General features: G+C 39.8%; 1 protein-coding gene across 1 annotated transcript in view; it reads left to right on the top strand.

Annotated features, from left to right (window-relative positions):
• LOC122812080 (gamma-aminobutyric acid type B receptor subunit 1-like) overlaps positions 1-15,000 on the top strand; it is a 4,315,174-nt gene that overhangs the window by 3,954,799 nt on the left and 345,375 nt on the right. Inside the window, exon 20 of the mRNA XM_044084348.1 lies at positions 14,954-15,000. This exon is cut by the window's right edge and continues 61 nt beyond it. Coding sequence (XP_043940283.1) covers positions 14,954-15,000 — 47 coding nt within the window. The remainder of the gene's footprint in view (positions 1-14,953) is intronic.

Here is a 15,000-nt window from a genome sequence, read left to right as displayed (position 1 = left end):
GCATGTATGCAATAGTGACAAATATTGGGGTTAGGGGCGGTTTAAGTGAGTTAGGTTAGGCGCGGGTCAGGTGAGTGTGCGATATTGACGGACCTTAGGGTTAGGGTTAGGGTCAGGGTCAGTTGGTAGATATTAGTGTCTTTATAGTGACATATTAGCATTATTTGTGTTTTCAGGATTTTGAGTTTCAGGATTTTGGGTTTTCGGGATTTTGAATTTTCAGGCTTTTGGTTTCAGGATTTTGATTTTCAAGCTTTTAGTGTTTCAGGCTTCTGATAGGGAACTATATATATATATATATATATATATATATATATATATATATATATATATAAATACATTTATATAGATATAGATATATCCATCCACCCTAACCCAGGCCCAACAAACATCCCAACTTTTACAACTCCTTCTACCACTCCCCCCACCCTAACTACCCAAACCTGTCTCTCAAATTCTTTATTTTTAGGTCATCTCAATATCTGCAGTATAAATAATAAAATTGTGCATCTCCATGCCCTCCTTGATATTCATTCCTTTCATATCCTCTGCCTCACAGTAACCTGGTTAAAACCTGTAACTAAAGATAATGAAATAATCCCCCCAGGTTACAACATATTGAGACTTGACAGCATAAAATGTAGGGGTGGGGGTGTAGCACTACTGTATAAATCCACACTACAGATCTCCTCCATATCTTATAACCTACCTCAGGATAGTAAGGCTGAAGTTCTTATCTCCCGACATCAACTATTATCTGCATCTACCTACCCCCTGGTAATAATATCTCTATAATAAAGACATTCTAAGCTGGGTATCAACTTCTTACCCACAAGAAACCATTATAATTGGTGATTTTAATACTGACTGGAAATGTGTAAACACGCATAATCCTTTATCACATATTAATCTTCATGACTTTAGTCAAACTATTACCACCACCACTAGACTTAACAAACCCAACAACAAAGAGAGTATCATAGATTGGATACTCATTAATAAACAACAAATTTACAAGATAGGTATTCTACCAGATGACTTAAGTGATCATATGCTAACTTACATTATAAGACAAAAGAATGACATCCCTAACAGCCCTACTTACACAATCTCTCGAACCAACAAACATTTTAACCCTGTATTATTCCAAAATGAACTTAATGCCTGTAACTGGTACCCACTAAAAACTCTCCCTCTTGAGCAGGCAGTTAAATATTTCAACTCTAAATTTATTCTTAACTATCCTTGACAAACATGCTCCTAAACCTTCTATCAGAATGAAGTCCAAACCTGCCCCCTGGCTTTCAAAATAAACTAGACAACTCATATTGCTTAGGAATAAATCTTGGGCCAAGTGGAGAGCATCCAAAAATATCTCTGAGCAACAAACATTTAGACAGCTAAGGAATACTACTAAAAAAGCCATACTGACTGACAAAAAAAAACTACTACTGTAAACTACAGCAATCTCACCATAACAACCCACAAAAATTCTGGTCTAGCGTTAATAGACTCCTTCACCCAGGGCACTCCAGTACACCACTCCCTCTAGGGGCTGATAATACCTCCCTTCAAACTGCCAATGCCTTTAATACCTTCTTCACAGACACCATAAAATTTCTAGCCTGTCAACTGTCCACAAACAACTCTAATCTCCAAACCGCTTTACTTAATACTTTCCCAACATTCCAAATACAACCCATCGCTACCTCGTACATCCAAAAACTTATACATAAACTTAAGCCATGTACCCCCTCTGCAGACCAAATACCATCTGAATAACTGCAAAAAGCAGCTGAAGCAGTTGTTTATCCTGTATCCATCCTTATAAACAAAACCATAAATGAAGGTACAATCCCAGATATCTGGAAAATCTCCCACATTATCCCTCTACATAAAGGCGGAAACTCCAGTGAGTATTCCAACTACAGGCCTATAGCTCTCTTATCACCCTTAGCTAAAGTTATGCGAAAATGTATTCACCAGCAACTAATTAACCACCTAACCCAACATAATATACTAGCTGTCAACATGACTTCAGGCCATTTCATAGTACCACCACGGCCTTTCTATCTTTCACCGACTCTATCAATAAAAACCATAATAACAACATCCTCTCATCAGCACTCTTTATTGATCTGTCAGAAGCCTTTGACATGGTCACCCACCCCCTACTCCTAAAAACTCTTGAATCCCTTGCTCTTGACACCAAGGCTGTTCTCTGGTTTAAGTCTTGCCTTAACAATAGGCAACAAGCAGTCCTTTGGGAGAATAAACTATCTTCCCAACAAACCTCCCAGATATGCTCAGAACTAGTTCAAAATGATGTGAAGATTACTGATCCTACAGACATTGCCAACATACTGGCTGACAGGTTCAGTGCAAACTTCTCCCTCCCCCCAAAAGGAGAGATATCTATACCAAGCGATTGCAGCCCCCCAAACATCTCCAACGCCCAAGTGAGAACTGCTCTCTCCAAAGCAAAAAACACAGCATCCATGGGACCTGATGGTGTCCCCGGCTGTGTGCTCCACGAACTCAACGAGGAATTAAACCCACAGCTAGGACAGCTGTTTAATCATAGTCTTACCTCTGGATACGCACTCCAGGAGTGGCGCACTGCAACTGTGGTCCCACTTCACAAAGGCGGTGCCTCCACCGACCCTGGAAATTACCGCCCATTAGCTTGACAAGCCTTATCTGCAAAGCCATGGAGAGGATCATAATGGACCTCATAAATAAAGACATAGGGAATTTGCAGACTTTGGATCCATCCCAGTTTGGCTTTGTCAAAGGCAGATCATGCCTTCTAAACTTGGTTGACTTTTTCGAAACAGTCACCAAAGCCATTGATGAGGGAAAGGCAGTCCATACAGCCTACCTCGATCTGGCGAAGGCCTTCGATACAATACCCCACTCGGTATCATTGAAAAACTCATCAGCTTAAATGTTAACCCATACATCACAAGATGGGTTGCAAACTGGCTGAGTGACAGAACCCACAGGGTCAGAGTTGCTGGCGCCATGTCAGACTCAAAGCCTGTCACAAGTGGTGTACCACAGGGCTCAGTCCTGGGCCCACTCTTGTTTGGCATCTACTTTTACGAAGTACAAGCAAACACAGGAGGGTTATGGCTGACAAAGTTTGCAGATGACTGCAAACTATGCGCCATAGTAGAAAACACATCTGACACAGATATCCTTCAGAAGGGTCTCACAGAAACGGATAACTGGTGCCAGAGCCATGGCCTAAAGTTAAATGCCAAAAAATGCATAGTCATACCCTTCGGGAAAAACAAGGTTACCCCTAGCTACCAAATAGGTGGCAATCCACTGAGCATAGAAGAAGTTATCAGGGACCTGGGGACCCAGGTTGATAGTAGTCTGTCATTCGACACCCATGTAGCTAAAGTAGTTAGGAAGACCTTCTACATTGCCCACCTTATCATGGAGGGATTCTCATCTAGATCAAGGGAGGTCATAGTCTCCCTATACTCATCACTCATCAGACCAATGATTGAGTACAATGCCCCATTCGAATGTATCTGACCCGACACTTGCAGCAGCTGGAGAGGCCACAAAAGTTCCTCACCAAAAGGATAAAGGGTCTCAAACATCTGTCCTATGCTGCCCGACTGAAAGAACTCCAGCTCTATTCAGTCGCCACCGCTTGCTCAGAGGTGACCTTTGCCTAACATACAAGGCCATGTCAAACCCAGATTTGATGAATATGCTTCACCTCAAAAATCTAGATCCGTCAGAGCCACAAGGGCGGAGACTTAAACCTCGACACGGCTATTAATAGGACGCTGGAGGGATAGATTCATCACCCAAAGACTCCCTATGCTGTGGAATAAAATCCCGGTATATGTGAGGCAGAGCACCTCGCTGGCCTTGTTCAAGAGAAATCTTGACCAATGGATGGGAGATCGCAGATATACCCCAGGGATTACCTCAGTGTCACTGCTCAACAGAGGCACAGCAAAATAATGGGTATAGTTCCCTATACTAAAGGGGTGGCGTAAGCCACAAAACTATGGGCTAGGCTTGTAAATGCCCTCGGGCAGATAGCCTAGTATGAACCTATGAACCTATGAACCCACCTGCCAGTCTCCCTTGGAGTCCCTCAGGGCTCCATTCTTGGTCCACTTCTATTCTCAGTATTCATCAATGACCTTTACTTAGCAATCCCTCAAGCTACCTGCATACAACATGCAGATGATTCCATGCTCATATGTTCTGCCAACTCCACATCTGAACTACAATCCCTAACCCAGACAGTATTCAACTCAGTCGAGGCATGGTTCCTAAAACGTTGCCTCCTTTTGAATGCCAAAAAAAAAAAAGCTCTTATCTTCACACCTAACAGTAAGTCCCCCCCCCCAATCAATTTCTCAATCAAATCAAATAATGGCACCATTATAACCCCAGACTCTACCACTAAACTATTAGAAGTCTTAATTGACAATAACCTTACATTTGACAATCATATAAATAACACAATAAAAACTGTAAATAGAAAATTGGGCTCCCTGTATAGAATAAAACCTTTCTTAACACCAACACCCAGAACTACAATTGCCCCCTCCCATCCAATCTCCACTCTTCTTTATGCTTCCCCCATATATACCAACCTAAAGAAAAATAATCTCACTAAACTAACTCCTATAATAACATTGCCAGGTTTGCCACTGGGAACCCATTTAGAACTCACCACTGTCTGAACCTAAAGCAGCTTGACTGGCTTGAACTAAAAAACATTCTGATATTTTCCCAACTTACCATTGTCCATAGGATATTCTACCAACCTAACAGCACACCGATACTCTCTAACCTTATTACCCCCTATGCAAACCTCAATTCCTTACGATCTTCCACTAAACTACTAGCTAGCATTAGCAAGTCTAATAACTTGGCAGGTGATTCCTTGTTTTCTAATACTGCTGGAAAATATTGGAACATGTTGCCATCAGATCTAACAGTACTTCCCTCCTTCCCACTCTTAAGCAATGGCTGAAGCAACATCTTAAAACTCACTGGTTATGCCCTTGCTGTTACCCTGACTATGTGTCTGCATTCTCTTTTGCCATTTTTCTCTATCCTGCCTCCTCTTACCTTTTTATCACTACTTACCCCTGGGTAGCGGTAACTGTCTTAAATTATTGTTGCAAATAGGAGATGAATTAAACTGTGAACATATTATAAACAGCCTCACATATCTTAATGAAAGAGTATCTTATTCCTTTCAAAGTTTTTGTGTTTCATAATTAGCATACTTCTCTTTAGCTGAGGCTCTCTAATTATTTTTAACTAATTTTGTGTAAATAATTCTTTTGAATATAGTGTTTGCTTAAATAGTATGACTTTGTATCTACTGCTCTCTCATTTTATTTTGTCTTACATTTTATTTTCTCTTACAATTTGTACATTATAAACTTTTAAATGTTACTGTGGAGCTTTTCTCCCCGGGCCTCTGCTGAAAATTGAAATATATCCAGTTGGACTAGCCCGGTTAACAAATGTAAAATGAATAAAATAAATATATATATATATATATATATATATATATAGAGAGAGAGAGAGAGATTATATATATATATATATATATATATATATATATATATATATATATATATATATAGATAGATACAGATATATATATACACACACACATGTTTATATATATATATATATATATATATATATATATATATATATATATATATATATACATACATACTCTCACATTTACAGGTGTAGTGCTGTAGTGGTGCTCTACTGAGGAATGTTGTTATTGTTCAGAATTTTAAATGGCATAGACACACTATTGGTTGCATACAGTGAAAATGTCAGTGCTGCTATGGGTGAAAGTGTGAATGTCCAAACACCCTATTTAATATGGCTTTACATTTAATATTTAAACTGGCTTTGCCCCTGTATTTCTCCTGGCTCTTCTCTCTTCCTATTACTGCTCATTGCTAGCATGACATTTTCTGTTACTGCACATCTATTACATTGCTTGCATATTGTTTCTCTAACTGTACTTATGAACATTGGATATTATCATAACCTATATGACCTGTATTCCTTGTTTAGACTTGTAACATTTTTTAATTTAGTTTTTCTGAAATAGTTGTACTTTCACTAATTTGTAATCTTGTGGAGTTTTTCTCCCTGGGTCTCTGCTGAAAACGTGTATTTTTTTCTACCCAGTTGGACACTACCCAGTTAACAAATGTAAATAAATAAATAAAATTAATGTCTAGCAAAATATCTGACATGGTCTAGCATGCAAAAAATATGGACTAAGCTACAACATTTGAATATTTACTATTATACAACAAACTCAGGCAAAAATGGTCACTTAATGGAATGTATAGCATTAAAGTTGAATTTTTATGCTCATAGACACAGTACATTAGTCAGTACAGTATCACAGGGTTCATTGCTGGAACCTTTACTATTTGGTATCTTCAAACGTGACTGCCCACTAGAGGGGAGAAAATATGCAGGTGGTTGCAAGGTGGATGTTACCCCCACCAGCAATACTGTGATACTGCTGATGAATCCAGATATTGCACATGTAAGATGTTCTAGTATCAAATGATTTGAGAACTGGTGCTGGTATATGTTACACATCCACTGCCCTACTTCTCCTGGTATAGCTGGCAATACCTCACATTGTCACATCTCTCACCCTTTGAAGACTCAAGCTAATTTTTCAAGTGACCCTTTAAAAATGTTGCTTGAGTGGAATGAGCCTGACTGGGAATATATTAACCCAAGCCCCTTCTTGAAAAAACATTGGCATTGCTGACCCCACTATGGTGCTACACTGTCATATCACATGCCTGCAACCTTAGACGCCACCTTAGTAACTTGGCATTTTGCTGGCAGGCTCAATGTAACCATAGATCCCTCCAGACTCCTTCTGCCTTCTACTGCAAATACTCAGCACCAGGGCCTCCCTATCATGATAAGACTTCATCATGTTAACATGGTACAATTTGTGCCACTGACTCCTGCTTGGCAGTTCTACCATCTAGTTAACATCACTGACCTTCCTTACCACTTTGAAGGGTCTCTCCCAAGCTGCCTGCAGCTTATTGTGTCTGACAGGAGTGAGAACCATAACCTGCTGTCCCAAAGCATATTCTTGGGCTTGAGCATTCCTGTCATACCAGACCTTTTTCTGATGTTGGGCTCCTGCCAGTTTCTCCTGGGCCAAGACCATGAGCTTCCTAAGCCTTGTCCTGAGGTTTATGGCATATGCCACAACAAACTCCTTGTGGAAATCATACTCACCCTCCCACTCATCACAAAAAAAAAAAATCTAAAAACTCCCACTCCCTATGCCAGCACAGCAACTCAAAGGGCAAAAACCCTATGGATTCCTGGGGTATCTCTCTGTATGCAAACAGCAGATGGGACAAATATTTGTCCCACTCTCTCTTAAACTGGTCTGCAAATGCCCATAGCATGGTCTGTAATGTAGAGTTTAACCTCTCCACAAGACCATTAGTCTGGGGATGGTAGGGGGTGGTCATTAGGTGTTTCATCCCACAGTGCTTCCACAGACAAGCCAGCAGGTCTAACATGAAATTGGTGCCTCTGACAGTCAGTATTTCACTCAGGAAACCCACCCTGCTGAAAATCCCTAGCAAAGCATTTGCCACCTTCTCTGCCTCAATAGAGGACAGAGACAGTGCCTCAGGGTATCTAGTAGCATAATCTACTATCACCAGGATATAATTCTTCCCTGTGGAATGTCTGGTACTCAGAGGCGCCACAATATCCATAGCTACCCTCTGAAATGTATCCTTAATCACAGGCAAAGGCATCAAAGGAGCTTTGACCTTGTCTCCTACCTTGCCTACTTTTTGGCACAGCTCACAGGTCCTGAAGTACCCTGTCACATCCCTTGCAATCCCAGGCCACTAAAGGTTCTACATAATGTATCTCTTGGTACGCTTTATGCCCATATGATGTGCAAAAGGAATGTCATGAGCTATTGCTAGAAGTGCCAGATGGTAGGCTCTAGGCACTACTAGCTGCTGTATTACCTCATCTTCGAGCCCTCCCTCAGGGGTCCACTGTCTATACAGTAATCTTATGTTCCAGTATACAGACTCCCCTTTTCCTTGAGAATAGGTGCCTCCCTAGCTACCTCCCTCTAATCTCACAATGTAAGGTCTGGAGCTGAGCCTGTCTCAAGTCTCTTTCTTTGTGATGCTTCCCAGCACCTTTTTCACAGGAGCCCTGATATCCTCTGATGGTAGTGCCTCACTGTCAGCCTGAGAACTAACACTCACCTCTGCCCTTGCAGTCACTCTCTGCCAGGGAACATCAGTACCTACCAGCAGCTGTGGCTCTCCTTCAGGCTCACTGTACAGGGTATCTCCCTCCCTGAAATAGCCACCTCACCAGCCCTGGCTTCAGCTGTGGGTGCTGTCTGGGTCTCCCCAGGCTACCAGAACTGCATGCCTGTCTCCAAGCCTGACTGTGAGTAACTGCCTGCACACGAGGTACTGCATTATCAAAATCATTCTCTATCAAGACATCTGCAGCAATATCCTCAAACACAGTTACTTGATTGCTTCCTTTCCCTCCCTCCCAGTCCAAGTGAACCCTGGCCAAATGGATTTGGAAGGGGGTCCCACCTAAAGCTCTACCTGGAATGGACTGCCCAAGCAAGAACTGCTACTCTTTAACCACTACAGGCCTCACAATGGTTATATTAGAGGCTGTGTCTCTTTTAGCACTGGGTTGTCTTCCATCCACTAAGATAGGATACAATCTCTGGTGATAGTTAGGTACCCCTGTTGTCTCCAGACAATTTAACACTGGCCTACTATTCTTCCCACTTGCTGACTCCCCCACCTTTTGTTCCCCACCTTGCCTCCATGAACATCTGTATACTACATGACCCCATTGGTTATACTTAAAACATCTAGCCCTTGATCCTGGCAGTGTACTTAAACTAGTGGCTTCCCCTGTTTCTGGGACTCTGTTGTGGTGGTTTACACTACCCATCATGGCTTCCCTTATATCCATGTGCATAATTAGGTATCCCCTTCCTGTGCAGTGATGCCCTGCTTCCTAAGTAGAGATCCACTTTTTCCCACAGCTCATCTGCAGAATTATACTCTGTCTGCCAACCAGACGCTCATGTCCTCAGGCAAAGTGCTAAGGGCTTGTTCCCTCACCAAAATGTCTGCCAACCCTTTAAAAGTGCTGACCTGAACACCCACTCACCCACCTGTGAAAATAAGTGCCCAGCAATATAATCAAACACACTCTCATCTGCCTTGCATCTATGCTCATGAAACTTTTTTCTGTAAGCTCCAAGTGTTAATGTAAAGCATTCTAGTAAACATTGCGTCACTTTGTCATAGTTTAAACAATCAGTATGAGACAATTTAGAAAAGGTAGTTACAGCTTTACCATGGAGTAAGGGGGCTAGGAACTGTATCCAGAGCCCTTCATCAACATTATACTGTTTACATACTCTTTCAAATATATGAATAAAATTATCAAAATTATCACCCTCTGTAAACTGTGGAAGGAATTCACTGACCTTCATTGCTTCTGGGGTTTGGTGATTCCCATCCCCATTACCTCCATGTTCCTGTCAAAGAGTCAGCATCTCCCTGTCTTGCTGATGCTGCTTCTCATTTTCTTCAGCCTGTCAATGCTGCAGTCTCTCTGCTGATTCTAATTCCCAATGTTTGGCCTCCAGTTCAAGTCTCTAAATCCAGATTAGATTTGTAAGTCTTCTGACGAAAAGGTCAACTGTCCTGTTTCTGACGGCTGCAAATTCCCATTACCAGACTGGTTATCCTCCTGGTTGCTGATCTGAGCTGTGACTAAGGCTGAAATCATTTCCTTTTTATCAGGTTGGCATGCACCAGTCATTTGGCTTTGCACACCTTGGCCAACTAGTTGTTTGACAGCTTGCCAAAATCCTCTTCTGACATATTTTCCTGCTTTCCCTGACTAAACTAAACTAACAAAAACAACAAAATAAACTGTTGTGAAATGAAACTCTGAATGTTTACCTTGTGGCTACGGAGAATAGCACACCTTCAGTGATAACTGCCTACAGGCTAGAAAAGTTCAGTAATATACATACCTCTGCACCACTGCTTATCAATATATGATGTCCCCTCTCTGGGCCAGTAATCAAGGAGCCTGAATCCTCTCCCCCTGACACTAGAGAGGGGCATTCACTTGGAACAAAAATGGATATACCCAGTATTTTCAGATGCAGTTCTCTGCATCAAGCACAACTTCCTTTAAGAGCACACAGGGAACACACTTATTGCAGGGTCTAGATTTCTGTCTCTCTCTCCATGTCCCCTGTAAGACTCCCTACTGGCACAGCTGTAGAGTTGAGTCCTCGGCTGAGTCCTCCACCACTTTCTGTGAAACCAGTGCTCTGTGTCCCTGCTCCAAGCAGCTGATACACACACTCTTTGACATTTGATTTTCACACACACACACACACACACACACACACACACACACACACACACACACACACACACACACACACACACCTGGGAAAGGCTGGCACAGATTCACTAGCTATAACCTCTCCTGCCCAGACTATAAGGAAGTTACTGCTACCAGACACTCCAAAGCCAGTTACATTAAGGCTCTTTCAAGGGCACCCCATTATACTGGGTGAAATTAATCTTAATACAAATGATAGTGTTTGACCAGTGCAGTAAGGCTTTCAGGAATGGCCACAGACTAACCAAATAGATACAGGTACACTCAAACTTTAAAATATTTTCTAAACGGCCAGCTACAATAAAAAGTTTAAATATTAAAAGAACATGAAAATACTAAATATCTAGTTACAGTAAACATCAGAGTTTCAGACACGAGAAATATTTAAAAAACACAGATGAATAGACTCACAGAGATACAGAAAAACAGTACTTAACTAATCTCACTATATTTTCTTGACCGATTTAAAGAATTACTATTCCCTGGTCACTTATTAGAGCAAGGCAAGATGAAGTAGATGAGGGCTCCTTCTATGTCAGGTTTCAAAAACACAGTCTCATCTGGTATTAAAATATCATTACAGAGCTGGCTTACAGAATGATATCATACACATCTGGTCATATGACTTCTGGTTTCCATACTACCACCTTGGCTAGAAGCTACCAGGATTTAGCACATATGTGTTAATAATACACACTTACATAGAGCTTTACTAAGATCTGTTGCAGTGTCTGGAAGTCAAAAAACAATTTCAAACTTCTACCTTTCTGGAGTAGCAATTAGTTCACAGCTAAAGACAATACAGAAAGTTTCTTAGCAATTGTTTTCCCAAACATTTTGCCACTGGTTGCAATCTGAATTGTAAGGTACAATCTTTATGGCCTAAATTATGTAATTTAATTTCACACTATTTTTCAAGGTTAACTGGGCTGAGATTAACTTCATCTCTTTTCCAGTATTCTCTGTTACAATATTAATTTTAATAGTTATATAGTACACTCTGACATACAAGTATATTTCTTTTTCTGTCCAGCAGGACATACTGTAGATACATTTTTAACACAAGCAGCTTTAAAAATAAATTTTTCAACACATGCATCTGTACAAATCAGTTTGATATACAATTGACATATAATTCTTTAAAACTTCCAGCTAGCTGTGCCAGCATATGTTACACATCCACTGCCCTACTTCTCCTGGCATAGCTGGAAATACCTCACATCATCACAGACCACACCCTTCTTTCGGAATTATCTACACAAACATCCTCCCCCTAGGATAGGCACACAAATCTCTTTCTGATTGCTCTTCAGATGCCCAAACTGCTAATCGAACCTGGAGTTCCTGAGCCATAGTTATTGTTTTATCCCTCTGTGCAATAGCACTGGCTCCAAATAACAGCTCTGATCAAACTGTCTTCATATAAATAAAGTAGACATTGAGGTAGACTTATTGTGCCAGTCTGTAATACTACCAATCTGGGATGAACTCTACTAGTGGTCTTGGATCGAAAAATAAACTTACAACATCTGTAAAGTAACCTCTTATTTATTTTACACATTATAGTATGCTAGTGCTGACCCACTGGTCCCAGTTGACAGAAGAAGTTACTGCTTTTGTTTCTGGCCGGATTAGTATTATAAACATATCAGTGTTAACTTCAACTGGCATTTATGTAATTGTGGTTTTCATTAAAATCATAATATACAGATGCTGCTACTGTACTGTATGACCTGCAACAAGACTAACCTGACTTACACTGTGCTTCTGGGTGTGATTTAGAAAATATTCCCACAATGGCAGGGAAGTAACCTTTTTAATTATTTTTGCATTACCTTAATACATATATAAAAGTCCTGTTTTGTACCATGTTTTGTATCTAAACTAGATTTAGCTTGTGCTACCCTCATGTCAGAAGGGGCTATTGATGTTATTTCTTGATGAAATACTGCTGGTTACATAGCAATGTTAATTTTAATTCACCCATGTGTTCTTGTGCTCTGCCTTAAACTTGTCAAGTTTGTGATCACCGCCCCTGTATTGTGCTGGCCTGTGATATAACCACCCTTCCTTGAACACTGCTAGCAGATTTGACTTGAAAAAATCCACAATATCTAGAAAATAATCTGTTTTCTTATTTTATTCATTAGAGAATGCTAGTACGGATTCAAATCATTTTATGCTGTGATCATTTTGCATCTGAAACTAGTCTAGCTGACCCCCACACCCCACCACAAGTGAGAGAAGGGTCTGCTGCTGTTGTGTCTGTAATAATTGCTACTGGTTGCATATCAGTGTTAACTTTAATTGGCATGTATGCTGTTGTGGTATTCTTTAAACTTGTGTTTGTGGCTGCTACCACTCTGTGGTACTGGCCTGTGACACAACCAGCCTGCCTTGAATTCTATTGAATTTAACCTGAAAAAAGTTCATGAAACATCGGGGAAGTAACTTTATTTTTAATTATGTCACAGTTTAGGGTGTAGTGATTTATAAAAACTCTTTTGTGCTGTGGAAATGAGTGGTCAGATCGAACCAAGTAAAACAAAAATTGTGGCACATTGACAAAGTGACCAAATCAGTGATGAGGTCCTTTTTCTAAATGTATTTTTTGCTTTTTTGCAAAAAACAGCTCATGAGTCTCTCTTCAGAGAAAATAAAAAGGGTTCTAATGAGTTTGTTAAGGAGATGGCAAAATCAAATCAAAGACAGTCAAATATTAAAAGCAATTTACTTACATTTTCTCTGAAGATTCTTTAATAAAGCAGCATTTGTGTACTTCCTTTCTAAGTGAAAATTCAAAACAAACTGAAGCAAACTGAATGATTAAAATGTATTCTGGAGATGCTAAATGCATTGTTGAAGTCTTCAGCTAGAAAACAAAGTCATGTTAGTATGGCAGCCCCATCATACATATTTGGGGATAGAACAAATTATAGCACAAAGAGGATTATTATTGGGTCTCCTTGAGAGCAAAGCTCAATAGATGAATCTTAACATCCATATCGTGAGCACATAACAGTTCATTATGATCAGAGATCAGATCTTAATTCTTTGCAGTGCATGGAGATTTATCTGCTCCATGTACTAGTTAGTCAAAAGTAAGATTTAAAAAAATGCAATCTGTTGAAAGCAGTTGGGAGGTAGTTGATGTCCTTATGTATTCTGTGTCTAAGAGAAGCAGTTTAATTCAAAATACCAGGTGTACTTTACCAAAGAGCAGGCAGAAATGGGAGTTGAAACAAAGCCATTTCAGGTCCTGCTGCTGTTTAATGGCCAGTGCTATCAGCTTTTAGTGCTAGAGGTGATGTTAACAGCACCTAAAGCACCCTTTTAAGTATTGTTATGCTTAATTCTCACGGTACAGTAGTTTTAAACCAACATGTAATTTAATTCATATTGGAGTATAATTGTGGCACTGCATGCACTACATAATAAGGCTTACAATGATAGTGGATCATTAGTTATGCACAAATGTACAAGGTATGATAAAACTATTTTTTTCGGCACAATGGCCTGTTAAATTTTTCTAGCAGTTGTTAGAGTATGTTACTAATCCTTGCACTGAATTCTTTTTATATAGACTTTTTTACTGGTGAACTCATTTAAGCAATCTGAAGCAGATTGCAGGAATATGAATTTTAATAAGCCAGAGTTCATTTTTTAAGTTATTTTTTACTCAATAAAATTATGGGATGTCTGTAAGTATATCTGAGACTCGGGTACCCAGTAATTCAGACGTGAAAAAGGGGTGAAGAAGAAAAGCTAAATCTGCCATCAAGTATGGAACTACATTACCTTCTTTTTGCACTGAGCTTTCACTGATTTATTTTGTAGTTTATAGCCATTGGGTCTGTACAGGGGCTGACTGAAATGCACAAACTTATAAAGAATTATAACATTTAATCCAGAGCTGGGAGTGTTAAGATAATAGTGTCTGTTTTTTTTTTTTTATCAGTTAAAGGGAGAAATTAACTTTCACCCCTTAGCCTTTGTTTATATATGTGATATATATATATATATATATATATATATATATATATACACACACACACACACACACACACACACACACACTAAAAAGAACAAATGTAAAAGCATGTACATTTCCAGTGTTCCAGTACTACAAACAAAGGAATGCCTGAGAATATAATGCTGTGATGCCTGCATTCATTTGCTTATTTTAAAACTACTTTGTATAAGCATTTATGTACTGCATCATCTAAAGTAATATGTTAGCATCTGTAATATTGTTTATATTTTATAGATTAGTAAATGTGTTTTATAATGTGCTGTTGATATTGAATGTGATGCCTTTTCTTCAGAAAACAATGCATGAGAAGACAAGGACAAGAAGTACTAGTAAACTAACTACCAGTATTTTAATTAGCTGGAATTCTGTCCTTGTGTGACTGTCTGCTATCTGTTGTTCCTACAGCACCTGGAGCCATGGAAGCTCTATGCAACTGTTGGCGCCCTCCTTGC

The sequence above is a fragment of the Protopterus annectens genome, chromosome 9.part0, assembly GCF_019279795.1.
Source record: "Protopterus annectens isolate FY-2018-M chromosome 9.part0, PAN1.0, whole genome shotgun sequence".
In the NCBI taxonomy this organism is placed as follows: domain Eukaryota; kingdom Metazoa; phylum Chordata; order Ceratodontiformes; family Protopteridae; genus Protopterus; species Protopterus annectens.
This window is presented reverse-complemented; position numbering and strand designations above follow the sequence as displayed.